This window comes from Salvelinus sp. IW2-2015, linkage group LG27 (genome assembly GCF_002910315.2).
Source record: "Salvelinus sp. IW2-2015 linkage group LG27, ASM291031v2, whole genome shotgun sequence".
NCBI classification, from domain to species: domain Eukaryota; kingdom Metazoa; phylum Chordata; class Actinopteri; order Salmoniformes; family Salmonidae; genus Salvelinus; species Salvelinus sp. IW2-2015.
Genome location: NC_036867.1, coordinates 774,189 through 794,180, shown reverse-complemented (window position 1 = coordinate 794,180; position 19,992 = coordinate 774,189). Strand labels below are relative to the sequence as shown.

The following is a 19,992-nucleotide window of genomic DNA, read 5'->3' as shown; positions in this document are numbered from 1 at the left end:
GCCCACATGATCCTAAACCCATTATAACTCCCCAGCCCACATGATCCTAAACCCATTGTACCCCAGCCCACATGATCCTAAACCCATTATACCCAGCACCCATTGATCCTAAACCATTGTACCCCCAGCCCTCAACGGCCAACACCACAAAAATAACCTGGAGAAGAGAGAGAAGGAGGATTAAGTATTAGCCCATCTCCAGCTTAAACTCCTCTCCTCCATCATCTTCTGCCTTAGAGCTCTTGTCTCTGCTAACACTACATCCACTGCTGCTCTCAGGGGTCTTAGATCTCTTGTCTCTGCTAACACTATCATCCACTGCTCTCAGGGGTTTAGATCTCTTGTCTCTGCTAACACTACATCCACTGCTCTCAGGGGTCTTAGATCTCTTGTCTCTGCTAACACTACTATCCACTGCTCTCAGGGGTCTTAGATCTCTTGTCTCTGCTAACACTATATCCACTGCTCTCAGGGGTCTTAGATCTCTTTCTCTGCTAACACCTCACACCACTGCTCTCAGGGGTCTTAGATCTCTTGTTCTGCTAACACTACATCCACTGCTCTCAGGGGTCTTAGATCTCTCTCTGCTAACACTACATCCACTGCTCTCAGGGGTCTTAGATCTCTTGTCTCTGCTAACAACTAACATCTGCCCTCAGGGGTCTTAGATCTCTTGTCTCTGCTAACACTACATCCACTGCTCTCAGGGGTCTTAGATCTCTTGTCTCTGCTAACACTACATCCACTGCTGGGATCCCCTGGATCCAGGCCTGTGGGTTCTAATATGAGAGGGCTGTTGATTAAATGAGGCCAGTAGAAAACACATTTCTCGGCATATAGTGGTGTAGTTAACCATTGACTGACTGAGTCTCTCCTCCCTATAGATAACACACACCTGGCTCATTCCCAGGTTTCATACGGTACAGCTGGACACACCACCCAGGCTGGCTCCTTGGTGATGAATAATAGACTTGACTCTGATCACATGGACTGGCTACTGAATAATTTACCCCCTTCTCTCCCTTCGACCTCCTCTTTCACCTCCTCCCAGTCCGGCCTTGGCTGCTCTCTCTTTCTCTGCAGTAGACATGGAACCGAGGTAAAGATTCTGTATCTGCCCATTCTCCTGGGGAAAGCACCAAACGGGTGAGTGTTAATTCTGTGTCCTGTATGTGCATTCGTGTACATATGTGTTGAAAGACTAGAGATGTTCTGTGTTATTCACCTGTCTATTATGGTGTCGCCTGTCCGTCAGTTACTTGTCCGTCAGTCACCTGTCCGTCAGTCACCTGTGGGTTCTTTATTGTGAAGCTGCAGCCTACATATGCAAACCAGTTTTTTTATTCATATATCTAATATAATTTTGTTCCTCAGGGAAATGCATCTTGTTTAAATCAGTAACTTAATGTTACTGTCAGTAGTGTAGGTTATAGATGGACTGAGGGTAGTTTGTTGTCTGTCGGCTGAAGATGGTGTAGTTCTCCACTGTGATGTGGGATCAGGTGCTGTCTGATGAATATTTTAGAGGGAGTCTCGCTCTAGTGAGAGAGGAGAAAAGGTGACGCCTTTATGTTCTAGTGTTCTACTTACAGGCGTACCTACAGGCGTACCTACAGGCTTACTTACCTACAGGCGTACCTACAGGCTTACTTACCTACAGGCGTACCTACAGGCTTACTTACCTACAGGGCCACTCCTACCTACAGGCTTACTTACCTACAGGCTTACTTACCTACAGGCTTACTTACCTACAGGCTTTACTTACCTACAGGCTTACTTACCTACAGGCTTACTTACCTACAGGCTTACTTACCTACAGGCCTTACTACCTAGCTACTTAACAGGCTTACTTACCTACAGGCTTACTTACCTACAGGCTTACTTACCTACAGGCGCGTACTTTACCTACAGGCGTACCTACAGGCACTTACCTACAGGCTTACTTACCTACAGGCTTACTTACCTACAGGCTTACTTACCTACAGGCTTACTTACCTACAGGCTTACTTACCTACAGGCTTACTTACCTACAGGCTTACTTACCTACAGGCGTACGTACCTACAGGCGTACGTACCTACAGGCGTACGTACCTACAGGCGTACGTACCTACAGGCGTACTTACCTACAGGCGTACTTACCTACAGGCGTACTTACCTACAGGCGTACCTACAGGCGTATGTACCTACAGACATAACTACAGGTTTACCTACAGTATTACCTACAGGCGTACCTACAGTATTACCTACAGGCGTACCTACAGGCAAAACTACAGGCATAACTACAGGTTTACCTACAGTATTACCTACAGGCGTACCTACAGGCATAACTACAGGTTTGCCTACAGTATTACCTACAGGCGTACCTACAGGCATAACTACAGGTTTACCTACAGGCTTAATGGCATCACCTGTGTTCAGCACTCACTGTCTGTCCGTCAATCTGTCTAACATTTACAACAACACATTATTTTTCTGTCTTTACAGAGACCTCAGAGCAAACTCCAACTCCAGAACAGTGTGGACTGAAGCTGGCATGGATACTCTCTGACACAGAGACAGACCGAGACAGAGAGACAGAGAGACAGAGACAGCGAGACAGAGAGAGAGACAAATGAGAGGGAAATAATGATAAAGGAATAGATTGAAGGAAACACACACACACACACCCATCCCCTGTTCCCACCGCTATGGCAGAATGGCTGAGGCGTGTGTCCTGGGGAGATGCATGGTACAGCCTGTACTCCCGCCTGCTCAGGACCAAACCTGTGGGTAGGATGGGTCTGGGGTCAGAGGTCAGCGACGATATCACAGAGGTAGGGGGGCTGGCTAGGGTCCTGACGACAGCTGACCTGGTGTCGCTAGGGGTGGGGAGCTGCGTTGGCACAGGGATGTACGTGGTTGCCGGGCTGGTTGCTAAGGAGATGGCGGGGCCGGGAGTGATCCTGTCCTTCATCATCGCTGCTGTGGCTTCTATACTGTCAGGTCAGAGACACGCACGCACGCACATACACACACACATACACACACACATATATGTGTTTGTAGTAGTTTGACATGTATGTGTGTTTAACCTGGGTCAAATGTGTCTCTCTTCCAGGTGTATGTTATGCAGAGTTTGGCGTGCGTGTCCCTAAGACAACTGGGTCAGCCTACACCTACAGCTATGTCACAGTGGGGGAGTGTACGGCCTTTTTCATTGGCTGGAATCTGATCCTGGAGTACCTGATTGGTACTGCAGCCGGGGCATCGGCTCTCAGCAGCATGTTTGACTCGCTGGCCAATCACAGCATCTCAAGCTACATGATAACACACCTGGGGACACTCAGAGGCCTGGGTGAGTGAGTGACTGTGTGTGTATGTATGTGTGTGTATGTGTTTGTGTGCCTATAATCTCCACTCCCCCCCTGCAGGTAAAGGGGAGGAGTCGTACCCTGACGTCCTGGCCATGGCCATATCGCTGGTTGTCACGGTAATTGTGTCATTAGGGGTTCGTAACTCGGTAGGGTTGAATAACGTTCTGAACATGGTCAACCTGGTGGTGTGGTGCTTCCTGATCATCTCTGGACTCTTCTTTCTCTCCGCTGACAACTGGGAGGCGGGAAACTTCCTGCCCTACGGATGGTCCGGGGTAAGAGATACGCTCAGCTAAACGAAGTCACACACGAATACGCAGGCACACACACACACCAGCATTCACATAGACACACACACACAAACACATTAACCTCTCTCTGATGTGTGTGTGTGTACCAGGTGATGAAGGGAGCGGCCACTTGTTTCTATGCCTTCATAGGGTTTGACATCATCGCTACAACAGGAGAGGAAGCCAAGAGTCCCAACACCTCTATACCCTATGCTATTACTGCTAGTCTGATAACCTGCCTGACTGCATACGTCTCTGTGAGTACACACACATCTCCATCCTCTCTGCTATTACTGCCTTCATTATTACGTGTGTGTGTGTGTGTGTGTGTGTGTGTGTGTGTGTGTGTGTGTGTGTGTGTGTGTGTGTGTGTTGTGGTGGTGTGTGTGTGTGTGTGTGTGTGTGTGTGTGTGTGTGTGTGTGTGGTATTAATGTGTGTATCTCTCCCTAGGTGTCTGTGGTCCTGACTCTGATGGTTCCTTATGACCTGATCGATGGTTCAGCTCCACTGATGGAGATGTTTGCAGTGCATGGGTTCCTGCCGGGGAAATACATAGTGGCTGTAGGGTCTATAGCTGGCCTCACTGTCAGTCTAATGGGCTCCCTGTTCCCCATGCCCAGGGTCATATACGCTATGGCTAGAGACGGACTGCTCTTCAGGTGAACAGCACATGGACACACACACACAGACTAATGTTATGAAGATGAATGTTCACTAAATGGTAGTAATGTGTGTTTATTCCTGTGTGTGTGTACAGGTTCCTGGCCAACGTCTCTCCATACACTCACACTCCAGCAGTAGCGTGTCTGGTGTCTGGCTGTCTGGCTGCTCTCATGTCTCTCCTCGTCTCCCTGCAAGATCTCATAGAGATGATGTCTATAGGAACGCTACTGGCTTACACCCTGGTCAGTGTGTGTGTCCTGCTGCTGCGCTACCAGCCCGACACAGACACACACAACTTCCTGCCTGGGGAGGAAGAGGAGGGGCCTAGGCAAAAAGAGGGCGTGATGGCGGAATGCGATGACGGAACTCTGCCCACCAATGACGACCAGATGTTGATTGGAGGAGCAGACTCATCGACCTTTGACCCTGACAGCTCCGGCTACCAATCGAGCGGTGTTGCAGGTGAACCTGGTGACTCTGGCAGCTTCCACACCGGCCCCTCCTCGCTGTTGAAGAGGGTTCTAGGTAGTCGTTACTCCACCCTGCGTGTCCGCCTGGGGATCCCTGACGCCTCGGCCCGTCCCACCCCGTCCTCCGGTCGCATGGTGACACGCTGCACCCTCCTCCTCTTCTTCCTCTCCTTTCTCCTCTGGGCCACTGTCATCTTCGGCGTGGAGCGAGGGACCGGAGCGGGCTCGGCCGTTTCAGGTATCGTAGCGACACTATTGGCAGGCAAAATAGCAACCATACTGGTGGTGATCGTGCGCCAGCCTGAGAGCGGGCGGATCCTGCCCTACATGGCGCCGTGCGTGCCGTTTGTCCCCGCAGTGGCCATCTTGGTAAACTCCTACCTGATGTTGAAACTGTAGCATCTCACCTGGGCACGCTTCGCTGTCTGGTGCACTCTGGGTAAGTTACCCTGTCTCTAGTCACTTCCTTCATGTGGAGAAGAGAGCCTCCTCTCCCCCCCTCTCTCCCTCTACCCTCCTCTCTCCCCCTCTACCATCTTCTCTCCCTCTACCCTCCTCTTACCTCCCTCTCTCCCTCTACCCTCCTCTCTCCCCCCTCTCTCCATCTAACCTCATATCTCCCTCCTCTCTCCCTCTACCCTCCTCTATCTCCTTATCTTTCCATCCATCTGCTCCTCTCTTTCCTTCCCCTATCCTCTTTCTAGGTGTACTGATATACAGTTGCTATGGGATGTGATATTATTATGGTCTGTCTCTCTAGGTATACTGATCTACGGTTGCTATGGGATATGGAACAGCTCTTTGGAGATCAGCACCAGAGAGGAACAGGCTCACGCCAGCACCTACCAGCGCTATGATGACCACCTTGACGACACCTTCTCCCCTGACAATGACCTTGACCCCCAGGACAACCAGGAAGAGGGGCGCTACCAGGGCTGGTCAGCGGAGAAGGGCTACCACTACCAACAGCAAAACCAGGATCAGAACCAGGATCAGGAGGGTGACCAGTACCAAAACCAGTATCAAGATGGCAATCAAGATGGCAACCAGTACCAGGATGGCAACCAGTACCAGGATGGCTCCCAGTACCAGAACCAGTCAGGTTATCAGTCCGGCCCTCAGGGCTCCTCTATGGGATCCAGGGGAAGAACCAATCAGGGCTACACAGATCCCCAGGAACCCGAGGGCTCCTCTTGTGATTGACAGCTGCAGTGGAACACACCTACTTCCTGTTTCACTGGGCACTAGAGGAGAGGAAGGGCAGAGGGCTCCTGAATCCCTCATCAAGCCCCACACCATAGGCACTTGAGTAGACCTGAGAGGACAGGAGAAGTGAGCTATATGGCAACCATTCCACCTGGTCTAACACTGCATTATAAACATACATACAACATGCTGTGTTTAAAATCAATCTATCTATCCGAGAGTGAATCAATTATACAGGAGCAAACATGCTCTTATACTACCTATTAGTCTGACTCCTCTGGTGTGACATTGTACATGGATGAGTTGGTTGGAAAATATTTAAGATTATTTTGTTTTAAGAGTGTCATCATTCAAAAAAAGAAAGTATTTATTGTTGAATCAGAGTGTGTAAATGTGTGCAGAAAGAGTGATCTGTGTTTTGCTGTTGTCTGATAAACTGTCAATAAAACAAATACATCTGAGAGAACACCTTTATTTGTTCCCTCACTACACTAGAACACTAGAACACTAGAACACTAAAACTCTAAAACACTAAAACACCAGTGGTGGAGAAGGATGAGGTCATGAAGACTGGCCAGCCATGTGGATGTGTCAATCACAAGTTCTCTACAGCTCATAATCCTTTTTTTACATTCTTTCTCACACGTGGGTGCTCTTGGCGTGGTTGCCTGTGACTACAGTGGTAGCAGTAGTGGCAGGGCTGATGGGTGTGGTGGCACCCCCTGCCTGTCTGGAGTAGTAGTAGCTGATCTCTTTCCACTGGGGGTTCCCCGAGGGGTTGTCACCGTGGCAACACAGAATCATAGTGCTCCCCAGGAGACAGGGGGCGGAGCCGAACCATCCAGCGTACAGTGAGATGCCGAATTACATCAGACCCTCCTCTGCATGAGCACCAATAGCAAACCAGATAGTTGACACCAATCCACAGAGCGCTGGAAAGAGATAGGGTGGAGAGAAAGAGAGTCAGCTGTTGTCCACCAGCTGCTCGGTCACAAGACTTCTGACATGGACTTCCTGTCCCACACAGGAAGCACTTTCCAGGTTAGAGAGAGGGTGATATGATATGGTCCTACAACATCCCATAGCCTGACACAGCATCATTAATCAATATAGGATAACATTAAGTTGTGTGGAATGTTTGTGTCTGTGTGTAAACGTGTGAACGTGCGTCTCACTTATCCATGACGAAGATGAGCGAGCCCCCCAACATGGCACAGCGTAGTTTGGTAGCCGGGATCTCATGTCCTAGACCTAGTCTGATGCAGGGCATGACACGCACACACACCATCAACACACGACATGTATGGATGTATGCTGGAGGGGGAGGGGAAAGGTAGCGAGAGAGAACACAGCGATGCCCCCTGACTTTTATATTCAGATGTTTTTTTAAATAACACGAGATTTGGCACGGTTTTCTAGAAGTCTATTGAATCTGCAGGTGGACTACAGATGTGGTTAGAGGCAACTTCCTTCAACCACACACAGACACGCACCTGGTAATGTGAGGATCTGGTCAAGCGAGACACACTGGTAGAACCCGGAGCCTGTGGCTTTGTGCGCCCGGCTTATCCATGCGCACACGTGTAGTCGCAGGTGCGCACCCTTTCATTGGTGGTTGTGGTGATGATGATGCCTACCAAGCTGGCCACGCTCCCGCTCAGCTGCCTGCACACATGCTCTATAGAATGTACTGTCACAGGGACGCGCAATCAGAAATACATTACTTTTTTTCAAGGGAAAAACTGAACCGTCACAAAATATGGAAAAATACATAAATAGAAAAAGATTCACTAATAAATTAACCAATTAAAATGTCAAATGTATCTTTAATTCAATTCTTAATAAACATCTGGAGAAATTATACATCTCAGGCTGTATAGTTCCACAGTAAAAGGGGTGCGTTAGGGCTGAACTTCAGAACTGCAATAATTTACATGATTAGTATCCTTTTGGGTTGCTGCAGTTCAGTGTTGTGGCACTCTAACTTTGTCCAGTCAGAGGGCTGTAAGAAAACTCAAAATCAGTCACCAAAGATATGGGATAAAGGGTAGGAATTCAGTTGGTGAGTGATTCATATTGCACCATTCCTTGTGTGTTGAATTATGAAAATAAATAGTTAAAATCTAAAAAGGCTAAAAAGCAAGAATTTTGTTAAAATGTCAGTTGATATGTCAGTAAAAAGTAAGGTGGACTAAAAATAGGGTGCATTTATTGTCCCCCACAATCAAATCGGGAAGGGGACAGTGGATCTGTCTGTCTAGCATTTACCAAATTACATTGATTGGCCAGATGGTGGCACTACAATAAGAGACTGAAAATGCACATTTTGAAAGGTCACGCCCCTCACCCAGTTAAAACTAAGGTCATGAAATTCGGTACATAGGTCCCTCTCCTCATAAGTTCCGCCATGATGGATTTTCTGCCATTTACAATTTTGGCTATGACAGGCTATGACGACATGTTTACTGTTGCCTTGTTTTTATATATACCTATTATGGTGAAATTTTAATTGTTGACAACACACTATATTAGGCAACATAAATTGGTTAAACCACATTTCATGACCATGGGGTCAATTAATCAATATTCATACCTTAAGGTGCAATATGCAGAAATCGCTCCACCATTTCCTGATTGGTCAAATTCTAATAGTTCGCCTAATTTCAGTTTATGTGACAAAACAATCAATTATAGTGTAGAGAATCATTGTACCATATACATATACATATATATGTGAAATATATTTTCCATAAAAATATTGTAATTTCAGCTGTTTGAAGCTGGGGTACAATACAAAGTAAAAGAAGCAAACACAAAACTGTTCGAACTGGAAACATAGAAATAGCGGATAATTTAATATGTTCGGACATACAAAATTACCCTAATTTGCTAAACATCAGTCCTTATTTAACAATGCTTACCTACCTATAAAAAGCCATTGAAGCAGACCTAAAGTCATTTTTGCAATATTGTTCTAATGAGTAAAAAATGCTATGCAAATTGCCATTCTAATATGGCATGCTGGTATGACCTTTTGACTTCTCAACCGCCTGGTAGTACTCTTTTATTTAAAAAAAACCATCAAGTTGAAAAAAAACCATCTATTAGTTCTTATTTGAGGTGTTAGTAATAGGAATTAAAGGTGAAATAATTTTTTCCACGTTTTTCAAGAAGAGACAGCTAATCTGTTATAAACATTTCAGCAGTGTTGAAATTGCCACTGGTTCCTGATTGGTTTGGCATAAACACGGATTGATTCAGCAATAATAGGTCTGTGCTGCTTTATAATGGTTTTCATGTATGAACTTAGACATTGTGCTGCAGAGAAGCATCAGTGATAGCAATATAAATATGATACATTGTTTTTTATGTAATTCATATAGAATTTTCCTTGATCATTGTTTCCATGAGTTGAGAGAATATTGCAGCTGCCGTCTCTCTACTAGTAAACGTGACCCCTCACCTCCATCTGGTGGCAGGAGTTAGTAGTGAGATGGGTCATTTCGATGACTACCAAATATCATAATACCAATACCTAGGCAGAAAAACAATGTTCATAAATTAATTTGATTTATTACTGAGTTTTAAGAATAAAAGAAAACATTATGACATCTGACAAAATTGACATGGTTATGAGTCAAATAAGATCTAACTTTTTCCTCAGAAGAGATTATATATAAAAACATAATCATTTATTTAGTTAAGACATTAAATTCCACAAAGTTATTTAAAAAATGTCTGTGTATCAATTGTGTAAAATCAACAAGTATTTTACAATTTACATGTGATACCACATTTTAAAATAATAACCAAATACACAAATACATGATACTGTATATTACAAATCCTTAATGAAATTGTTTGTTACACCCAATAGACGGCATTGTAAGATATGTACACAGACACAATAGAATAGAAAACGTCCCTCTCCTCTCTCACTGATTCGCTCTTAGCTCTTCATCTCTTGAATGAATCTCTTTATCTCTCATCTTCGCTGTCCTTTTTTTCTCCCCCCTCTCTCTCATCCCACTCTCTTCCCCATCTATCAATCACTCTTTTCCCTATCTTTTTCCACACCCACCCCTCTAACTTTTTTCTGTCTCCATCTTCTCTTCTCTTCCTCCCACCCACCCACCTCACCTCCTTCTCTCATCTCTCCTCCTCTCATCTCTCCTCCTCCCACCTCACCTCCTTCACTCATCTCTCCTCCTCCCTCTCTATCTGTGTCTGAGTGTGTTGATGTGGGCACAGATCTTGAGAGCTGGTCCCAGTTTGATGTTCATGCTGGTCATCAGGTGGTCCTCAGTGAGCAGCAGCAGGGCCTGGCCGTCTATCTCCTGAACACGGAACGCCTCCGCAACCTCGACACAACCTAAAGAAAACATACACACACAGGTTATAACCTCCACACAACATTAAAACAGCATACACACAGGTTATAACCTTCCCAAAACATTAAAACAACATCCACACAGGTTATAACCTCCCAACAACCTTAAAACAACATACAGCTAGGTTATAACCTCCACACAACCTAAAGATAACATACATCCAGGTTATAACCTCTCCATAACCGTAAAACAACATTGGCCCCGGTTATAACCTCCCCACAACATACACACTGGTTTTAACATCCACAACCTAAAGATAACATATACATAGGTTATAACCTCTCCATAACCTTATAAGAACATACATCCAGGTTATAACCACCCCACAACCTTAAAGCACCAGGTTATAACCTTATAAGAACACACATCCAGGTTATAACCACCCCACAACCTTAAAGCACCAGGTTATACACTTTATGGTATAGCCTGCAGGTTATGGTATAGCCTGCACCTGGCAGTGTGTGTATGTGTTACCTGGCAGTGTGTGTGTGTGTTACCTGGCAGTGTGTGTGTGTGTGTTATGTGGCAGAGTGTGTGTGTGTTACCTGACAGTGTGTATGTGTTACCTGGCAGTGTGTGTAAGTGTTACCTGGCAGTGTGTGTGTCCTACCTGGCAGTTTGTGTATGAAGTCCCAGACTTGCTCGACGCTCCACTGTGCAGGTAGGGGGTCACTAGAGGTCACAGTGGGGTTACTAGGGGTCATCGCTGGCTCTGAGGCTCTCCTCGCCCTCCGTGCCGCTCGGCGCTCCAGCCTGGTCGTTGTGGGAACAGCATGCCCCTCCTCCTCTTCGTTGTCACGGCTATGGGCGCTCCATATTTCACGGGGCTAAAATAGATTATGTTAGAGGAGACGGAACATGAACGAACAGCTGGGCTTCAATTATATAGGCTTCTATATGTTAATAACATGTTATAAGGCATTAAACCTGCAGGCTATACCATAAAGTGTATCACTGTGGAGTGACCTATTTGTTAAAAGTTGTAACTGACCAGTCGCAGTAGGAGAGGCTTCCCAGGCACAGACTCCACCTTGTTAATCTCAGAGCGCCGCCCCTCTAGGTGGCTGCCAGCACTCAGGGCACGCAGACGCTTGGACAGCCCTACATTATACCTGGAGGGAGAGAGGGAGAAAGATGATGATGATGTGTCCTTTCTCTGAGCTCTCTGGGGTTGAGAGTTCCTCCCATGTGACGTCCTGTCTGACCACAGCCTGTGTGAGGGTGTGTATGTGTTATTGTGTGTTTATGAATGTCTGGGCCGTACAACTGTAGTAAATAGATATGTGGTTAAACAACAACATCACATAGAACTTGCTGTCTAGACCAGGGGTTCCCAAACCCTTTTGGCCCGCGACCCCAGTTTGATATAAAAAACATGTGTGACCCCACCATGTAAAAATATGTATGTAATCAACGGACAATGTTAACCTTTTTAATTGGGGCTATGACAGGCTATTACAAATCAGTCTGACAGTACTTTTGAAAGTATTTCAATCTGAAGGAAGTATTGTGGTTTGAAGTGAAATCAGAATCAGAAAGGTACTGAGAAGTTCAGAAGATCATCAGGCAATAATTTGATATGAACTTCTGTGTATTAAAGAACATGATAATTGATGATGCTCTCCCCCCAGTCTGATGCAGTGCCTGGTCTTGTACACTCTGTTCTAATGAGTCCTGTGCAGCTTGTGGGAATTGTAGACAGAAACAGACATACGTGTTCCCGAGAGTCTTATCTTCCAGTGATGGGGTCATAATATTTTGTAGCTTAAACCGTTCAAAAGATACAGTCACATTTATATGAATGAAAACAGAAATCGCTCTGTTTATTACAACTGTATCTAAGCGGCTACCGGAGGTTACTGACGTTTCCCCGGTTTCATTTCAGAGTTTCTCTCACCAACCCATTTTCAAATCAGGCAACCCCATATTTGTATTTGTATTTATTATGGATCCCCATTAGTTCCTGCCAAGGCAGCAGCTACTCTTCCTGGGGCTTATTATGGATCCCCATTAGTTCCTGCCAAGGCAGCAGCTACTCTTCCTGGGGTTTATTATGGATCCCCATTAGTTCCTGCCAAGGCAGCAGCTACTCTTCCTGGGGCTTATTATGGATCCCCATTAATTCCTGCCAAGGCAGCAGCTACTCTTCCGGGGCTTATTATGGATCCCCATTAGTTCCTGCCAAGGCAGCAGCTACTCTTCCTGGGGCTTATTATGGATCCCCATTAGTTCCTGCCAAGGCAGAGCTACTCTTCCTGGGGTTTATTATGGATCCCCATTAGTTCCTGCCAAGGCAGCAGCTACTCTTCCTGGGGTTATTATGGATCCCCATTAGGTCCTGCCAAGGCAGCAGCTACTCTTCCTGGGGTTTATTATGGATCCCCATTAGTTCCTGCCAAGGCAGCAGCTACTCTTCCTGGGGTATATTATGGATCCCCATTAGTTCCTGCCAAGGCAGCAGCTACTCTTCCTGGGGTCCGGCAAAATTAAGGCAGTTATACTATTTTAAAAACATTACAACACATTAATTACAGAATTCACAACACACTAAGTGTGTGCCCTCGGGCCCTTACTCCACTACCACATATCTGTAACACAAAATCCATGTGTATGTGTGTGTATAGTTTGGTCGCGACCCCTAGTTTGAGAAACGCTGGTCTAGACCAAGAGAATAACTATTCTGTCACTATTTTGTTACTGTGTTCAGCCAATGGTAGTGCGGCTTACCTGCGGGCACAGGAAGTGGAGCAGTATCGCTTGGAGCGGTGGAAGGAGTGGGCGTGGCCTCTCTTCCCACAAGACTCGCAATGTAACACTCCCCTCTGTCTCTCTCTGGGACCTAGTGTGGTTTGGATTCAGAGAGAGAATTGAATTGAATATTGAATTGAATATTGATTCAGAACCAGGAGATTAAGGTCGTTTACCTGTGAGCTTGTCACTTGTAGCCATGCGCTCTTGTTCTGATTCGCTGGAATATTCCGGTGGCTCTGGTGTGTCTGTCAACGGTAATAACTCAGCCCCCTCTCTGTTCCCATTCTGGGAGATAGCCTCCTGCCCTCCCAAAAACAGAGACGAGCGGTTCACCTGCACAGGTACACACACACGCATGCACGCACACTCAAAGGTTAAACTGTATATACTGTTAATGTATCAGTCTGTGACACCAACTAGACACCAGCTATATCCCCTGTAGGAATTGTGTGTGTGTGTTTACCGGGAACGCCTGCTGCCCCTCCTGTATGATGAAGCCCTCCACCAGGTGAGTTAAGACACGCCTCCCACCCTCTGGCCAGACCCTCTGTGACCAAGGCTTGCGCTCCGATAGGCTGAAGGTCTCAGGGCAGCTCTGTGATAGGCTGAGGGTCTTTGGGTGGGAAGGGCTAACAGGCAGGAGAGGAGGGGGGAGGTCAGATGAAAGGGTGAGGAAGGGTGAGGCAGGGGGAGACTGAGAGGAGAGACTGGACAAGACTGGGGGGAGGAAAAGAGAAGAGGAAGACGGGGAGGAGGGGGGAGAGAGGAGGAGCAGGACAGAGGAGGACGACGGGGAGAGAGGAGGAGCAGGACAGAGGAGGAAGACGGAGAGGAGGGGGAAGAGAGGAGGAGCAGAACAGAGGAGGAAGACGGGGAGGAGGGGGGAGAGAGGAGGAAGAGTTCACAACACAAGTTAGTTTAAAGTTTAATTAATAGGCCAAGGCTAAAGGTAATGGTGGAGAGGCGCTGGTACCTGCCTGATTGGTTGTCAGACTGATTGAACATGTTCTCACAGAAGTCCTCTTGGTCCACGTGGGGGAGGTCTGGGGATTGCTCTATGGGACGGTCTGATGGTCTCTGGATGTTTATGGGGGGTTCTGAGGGAGGGTTCTGAGTAGCCGGGTCTGCATTGAGGTGTGGGTCTATTGTAGTCCCCTCCTCTCCTTTCATTGCATCTTTCTGTCCCTGCTCCTCCTCCTCTACTTCCATCCTCTCTCTCTGCTCCTCTCCCTCTATCTTCCTCCTTTCCTGCCCCTCCTCTACTTCTGTCATCTCTCGCAGTGTCTCAAATCCTTTAACTCTCTCCATCCATTTTTCCTCTCCTCCAGTCCCCTCTTTCTCCTCTCCTCCCACCCTCTCTCCTCTCTTATCCACATTCCCTTTCTCCTCTCCTGTCACCTGTCTGTCTCCTCCCACCCTCTCTCTATTCCTCTGCTCCTCTTCAATTCCCTCCATCTTTTCTTCCTCTCCTCCCACCCTCTCTCTCTCCTCTCTTACCCCCTGTCTCCCCACTTCTCCTTTTGGTTCAGTGTGTCTGGCCTGATAATGGAGGTAGGGTAGGGGTGAGTTGGCTTTGTGGATGGAGGAGGTGGGAGAGGGAGAGGCGTGTTCAGAAGTCCTCTGTGGTTGGGCATCGAGCTGAGGTGGTTGGGATTCAAGAACCAGGTGCTTTGATTGGACAGAAGCTGGGGTGTGTGTGTTGACAGCAGGCTGTAGTTGGCTGCTGAGGCGGTGGGTGGAGCCAGCGGAGAGGGCAATGATTTGCAGCTGCCTTGATGCCGGCGGCAACCGATCAAAACAGGAAGTAGAACCCAAGGGGAGGGGACTAGAGCCTGAGCTGAGCTGTGATTGGCCTGGGGTGGTCTGTGTGGGTGGGGTTTGAGATGACAAACTGCTGGCTGGTCCAGTCCACTGTCTGCTGGGGGCCTGTCCGGCAGCGGCAGCAGCGATTGGTTGCAGGGCCGGGCTGTGTCTCGGGGGTGCCACCCTGTGGCCATTTGGAGAATGAAGTCTGGGTCTCAGAGGAACAGAACGCACAGAAGAGTAGAGAGCTGGAGAGAAGAGAAAAAATGAGAGTAAGAAAAAAGAGAGTGATTGAATGGTTTTACTGGACATTCTATAAATCACATGTCATTCCTCCTGAACATTCTACTCATTATCACATGTTTATGACTCACTTGGAGGTGGGACTGAGAGGTGCCGGGTGGGTGTGGTCTGTCTGTCTGTTACCATGGCACTGGGATGGGGGCGTGGACGGAGAGGGGGAAAAAGGGGTGTACGGGGACGAGAGATAGGAGAGGGGGAGGAGGAAGAGGGAGGTTTGAGACGTAAAGAAGGGGGGATTGTGAGAGTTCCAGGAGCAGAGGGGTGCAGGGTTAGACTCTGGAGCTATGGGGGAGGGAGGGAGAGAGAGAGGGAGAGGGGAGGAAAATAAATAGGGAGGGAGAGAGTGGGGGTTGAGAGGGAGTTTAGTTAAACTTGTGAGACAATCACAATCTTCAGTGGTCTCTCATACACCTAACACACACCTAACACACACCTAACATACACCTAACACACACCTAACATACACCTAACACACACCTAACACACACCTAACACACACCTAACACACACATTCTGAACTGCTCACCTGAGCGGAGGCAGGGCAAGAGGAAGAGGAGGAAGAGGAAGGGACAGGCCGTACTGTAGAGGTGAAAATCAGCTAAGAATGAGAGTGCAATAGATACAGAGGGAGAGAGAGAGAAACAGAGAGAGAGAGAAGGGAGCGAGAGAAAAAGAGAGAGAGCGAGAGAGAGAGAGAGAGCGAGAGAGAGAGAGTGAGAGAGAGGGGGGAGCGTAATCTTGAACTGAGGAATCTTGAAAAAGGCCAGTCTGAGGGTTCAGCTTCAGGAGTTTGAAGTTGGTAGAAGTAGGGCTGACAGGTGGTGTGTGTGTTGTTACACACTATCAGTTGGTAGAAGTAGGGCTGACAGGGTGGTGTTTGTTGTTGTTACACACTATAGAGTTGGTAGAAGTAGGCTGACAGGTGTTGGTGTCTGTTTGTTACACACTATCAGTTGGTAGAAGTAGGCTGACAGGTGTTGGTGTGTGTTGTTACACACTATCAGTTGGTAGAAGTAGAGCTGACAGGTGTTGGTGGTGGTGTTGTACACACTATCAGTTGGTAGAAGTAGGGCTGACAGGTGGTGTGTGTTGTGTGTTACACCTATCAGTTGTAGAAGTAGAGCTGACAGGTGTTGGTGTGTGTGTTGTTACCACTATCAGTTGGTAGAAGTAGGGCTGACAGGTGTTGGTGTGTGTGTTGTAACACACTATCAGTTGGTAGAAGTAGGGCTGACTGGTTGTGTGTGTTTGTTACACACTATCAGTTGGTGGAAGTAGCGGTGACAGTGTGTGTGGTGTGTGTGTTGTTACACACTATCAGTTGTGGAAGTAGGGCTGACAGGTGTTGGTGTGTGTGTTGTTACACACTATCAGTTGGTAGAAAGTAGGGCTGACAGTGTTGTGTGGTGTGTGTTGTTCACACTATCAGTTGGTAGAAGTAGGCGGACAGGTGTTGGTGTGTGGTTTGTTACACACTATCGTTGGTAGAAGTAGGGCTGACAGGTGTTGGTGTGTGTGTTTACACACTACAGTTGGTAGAAGTAGGGCTGACAGGTGTTGGTGTGTGTGTGTTGTTACACACTATCAGTTGTAGAAGTAGGGCTGACAGGTGTTGGTGTGTGTGTGTGTACACACTATCAGTTGGTAGAAGTAGGGCTGACAGGTGTTGGGTGTGTGTGTGTTACACACTATCAGTTGGTAGAAGTAGGGCTGACAGGTTTGTGTGTGTGTGTGTTTACACACTATCAGTTGGTAGAAGTAGGGCTGACAGGTGTTGGTGTGTGTGTTTGTTACACACTATCAGTTGGTAGAAGTAGGGCTGACAGGTGTGTTGTTGTGTGTTGTTACACACTATCATGGGTAGAAGTAGGGCTGACAGGTGTTGGTGTGTTGTGTGTCCACACTATCATTTGGTAGAAGTAGGGCTGACAGGTTGTTGTGTGTGTGTTACACACTATCAGTTGGTAGAAGTAGGGCTGACAGGTGTTGGTGTGTGTGTTGTTACACACTATCAGTTGGTAGAGTAGGCTGACAGGTGTTGGGTGTGTGTTGTTACACACTATCAGTTGTAGAAGTAGGGCTGACAGGTGTTTGGTGTGTGTTGTTACACACTATCAGTTGGTAGAAGTAGGGCGACAGGTGTGGTGTGTGTGTTACACACTATCAGTTGGTAGAAGTAGGGCTGACAGGTGTGGTGTGTGTTGTTTTACACACTATCATTGGTAGAAGTAGGGCTGACAGTGTGTGTGGTGTGTTTGTTACACACTACAGTTGGTAGAAGTAGGGCTGACAGGTGTTGGTGTGTGTGTTGTTACACATCAGTTGGTAGAAGTAGGGCTGACAGGTTGGTGTGTGTGTGTTAACACACTACAGTTGGTAGAAGTAGGGCTGAACGGTGTTGGTGTGTGTGTTGTTACCAACTATCAGTTGGTAGAAGTAGGCTGACAGGTGTTGTGTGTGTGTGTGTTACACACTATCAGTTGGTAAAGTAGGGCTGACAGGTGTTGGTGTGTGTGGTTACACACTATCAGTTGGTAGAAGTAGGGCTGACAGGTGTTGGTGTGTGTGTTGTTACACATATTCATTTGGTAGAAGTAGGGCTGACAGGTGTTGGTGTGTGTGTTGTTACACACTATCGATTTGGTAGAAGTAGGGCTGACAGGTTTGGTGTGTGTGTTGTTACACACTATCAGTTGGTAGAGTAGGGCTGACAGGTGTGGTGTGTGTTGTTTACACACTATCAGTTGGTGAGTAGGGCTGACAGGTGTTGTGTGTGTGTGTTACACACTATCAGTTGGTAGAAGTAGAGCTGACAGGTGTTGGTGTGTGTGTTACACACTATCAGTTGGTAGAAGTAGAGCTGACAGGTGTTGGTGTGTGTGTTACACACTATCAGTTGGAAAGTAGGGCTGACAGGTGTTGGTGTGTGTTGTTACACACTATCATTGTGGTAGAAGTAGTGACAGGTGGGGTGGTGTGTGTCACACTATCAGTTGGTAGAAGTAGGGCTGACAGGTGTTGGTGTGGTTTGTTACCATCTGGGTCCTGAGCAGCATCTGGTCTCGGCTGGAACAAGAACTCCGACTAGGAGCAAAGCCTGCTGGGATACCCTCTGTCTGACAGACGGAGTGCTCTGATAGGCTTGCACCAGAGTGGGTGTATCCAGGGGGCGAGGAAATGTACTGACAGAGAGAGAAAGGGGTATTTTGGAGGTATCTTGAATACTGTACTCTAGGTTAAAGGAAAGTAAACCAATTGATCCAGGAATGGACTGTTTGTCTGTGTAGCAATTGTGTTGTGAATGTGTGTATGTGTGTGTGGTGTGGTGCTTGTGCCGTGTGTGGTTTGTTCTTGTGTGTGTGCTGTGTTGTGTGTGTGTGTTGTGTGTGGTGTGTGTGTGTGTGTTTGTGTGTGTGTGTGTGTGTGTGTGTGTGTGTGTGTGTGTGTGTGTGTGGTGTGTGTTGCTGTGTTCTGTGTTGGCTAGTAGCTAAGTGTGCCGCTTTTGTTTAATTTTCTCTATGGTCAGTTACCTGTCTGCTGGCCGGGGTATGGAAAGGCGTGATTGGTGGAGAGGTGGGTGTGGGGACTGGCCTTGCGTTACCATTGGTCAAGGAGGAAGTCCCGGGAGCAGAAGACATGTTGCCATGGTTTGGGGAGGAGGGGGGCAGAGAAGTGATGGCTGATACAGTGGGGGAGGAGCGGGAGGAAGTGAGTAGAGGGGAAGTAAAGTGGTTGGTGTGTTTATTGAGTGGTGTTTTAACAGGTTTATGAGTGGCTTTAGTGGGGGAATGCGTGGGTGTAGGTAGAGAGGGTGTAAGTGTGGGGGGAGTAGGGTTGGGGATGAGTATTGTAGGGGTGACGGGGTTGGGAGTAAGTGAGGGGGAAGTAGGTGTACACGTTGGGGTGGGGTTGAGTACCATAGGGGTGAGAGTAGTGAGGGTTTTATGAGTGAGCGTAGGGGGAGGTGAGGGGGTGGGGTTCAGTTTAGGGGGATTGGGGGTAGGTGTAGAGGAGGAAGAGGGTGTGCATGTAGAGGTGAGGGTGAGCGTACTAGCAGAGGGAGTGGGGGTGAGTTTAGAAGGGCGGGGGGGATTCAGTTTAGGGGGAGTAGGGGTGAGTTTAAGGGGAGTAGGGGTGAGTTTAGGGGGAGTAGGGGTGAGTTTAAGGGGAGTAGGGGTGAGTTTAGGGGGAGTAGTAAGGTTGTGAGCAGCTGAAGACCTATTGGGGGACAGGGGGCTGGGGCTCCTGGTGGGTCCCTCTCTGGTCTCCGTTCTCTCTCCCTCTGTCTCTGCTCTGCTCTGAGTGCATGTCTCCAAGGACAGGTCTGTCTCCATCCCTCTAGGATTCAGCATGCTGCAGGACACACACAGTATCAGACCTCTCTCTGTTTTACATCGTAGTTAATGATTTCAATTGCGGCTACAGAAACAGCGCCACCTTCAGTCAAATCAGAAACGTTTCCCAAATCTCCTCACACAAGCGTTGAGACCTATGCACTTCAAATTTGTAACAAAGTAATGACTTAATTTATAATGGAAATATACGGGTATAATCATTGCCTCAGCAGGTGCCACCCACGTGTGACAGATGAAAACATCTGGGTCAAGATTCGAGTGCCTCTCGCGCTGCCGGAGACTAGTGTCTTGTCTTTAATTATCATGTTTACGATGACGATGCTTAGGCTACTTTGTCAACAAATATCCTGCCAAGAAAATCCCAACCTATTAAAAAATGTGGGTGTCATGGAATGTTCTATCAAAA

General features: G+C 47.4%; 2 protein-coding genes and 1 pseudogene across 2 annotated transcripts; 1 reads left to right on the top strand and 2 right to left on the bottom strand.

Moving 5' to 3' along the window:
• Window positions 1-587: 587 nt before the first annotated feature.
• LOC111953239 (probable cationic amino acid transporter) lies at window positions 588-6,439 on the top strand. The gene is made up of 8 exons (XM_023972381.2): window positions 588-1,146; window positions 2,485-2,982; window positions 3,098-3,334; window positions 3,411-3,628; window positions 3,754-3,900; window positions 4,095-4,303; window positions 4,402-5,216; window positions 5,538-6,439. Exons 2-7 carry the CDS (start codon window positions 2,688-2,690, stop codon window positions 5,174-5,176), a joined length of 1,881 nt encoding a protein of 626 aa, XP_023828149.2. The 5' UTR covers window positions 588-1,146; window positions 2,485-2,687; the 3' UTR covers window positions 5,177-5,216; window positions 5,538-6,439.
• A 183-nt stretch (window positions 6,440-6,622) lies between these two features.
• On the bottom strand, window positions 6,623-10,184 carry LOC139023160 (claudin-11-like; annotated as a pseudogene).
• LOC111953970 (polyhomeotic-like protein 3) lies at window positions 8,870-18,508 on the bottom strand. Its single transcript, XM_023973457.3, has 9 exons — window positions 18,267-18,508; window positions 15,303-15,513; window positions 14,103-15,176; window positions 13,589-13,842; window positions 13,299-13,458; window positions 13,102-13,213; window positions 11,366-11,486; window positions 10,985-11,201; window positions 8,870-10,355 (listed from the first exon to the last, which is right to left on the bottom strand). The coding sequence occupies exons 1-9, from the start codon at window positions 18,285-18,287 to the stop codon at window positions 10,201-10,203; spliced, it is 2,325 nt and encodes a 774-aa protein (XP_023829225.2). The 5' UTR covers window positions 18,288-18,508; the 3' UTR covers window positions 8,870-10,200.
• Window positions 18,509-19,992: the final 1,484 nt, after the last annotated feature.

Bases quoted from the DNA above. Each gene is read 5' to 3' on its own strand.
- LOC111953239 (XM_023972381.2), top strand. From the start codon at position 2,688: ATGGCAGAATGGCTGAGGCGTGTGTCCTGGGGAGATGCATGGTACAGC. The intron at 3,629-3,753 runs GTAAGAGATACG...TGTGTGTACCAG, and splicing joins TGCCCTACGGATGGTCCGGG to GTGATGAAGGGAGCGGCCAC. The intron at 3,901-4,094 runs GTGAGTACACAC...ATCTCTCCCTAG, and splicing joins GCCTGACTGCATACGTCTCT to GTGTCTGTGGTCCTGACTCT.
- LOC111953970 (XM_023973457.3), bottom strand. From the start codon at position 18,287: ATGCTGCTCAGGACCCAGATG. The intron at 15,514-18,266 runs GTAACAAACCAC...CCTCCCCCATAG, and splicing joins TGCTGCTCAGGACCCAGATG to CTCCAGAGTCTAACCCTGCA. The intron at 13,214-13,298 runs GTAAACGACCTT...AAACCACACTAG, and splicing joins TACAAGTGACAAGCTCACAG to GTCCCAGAGAGAGACAGAGG.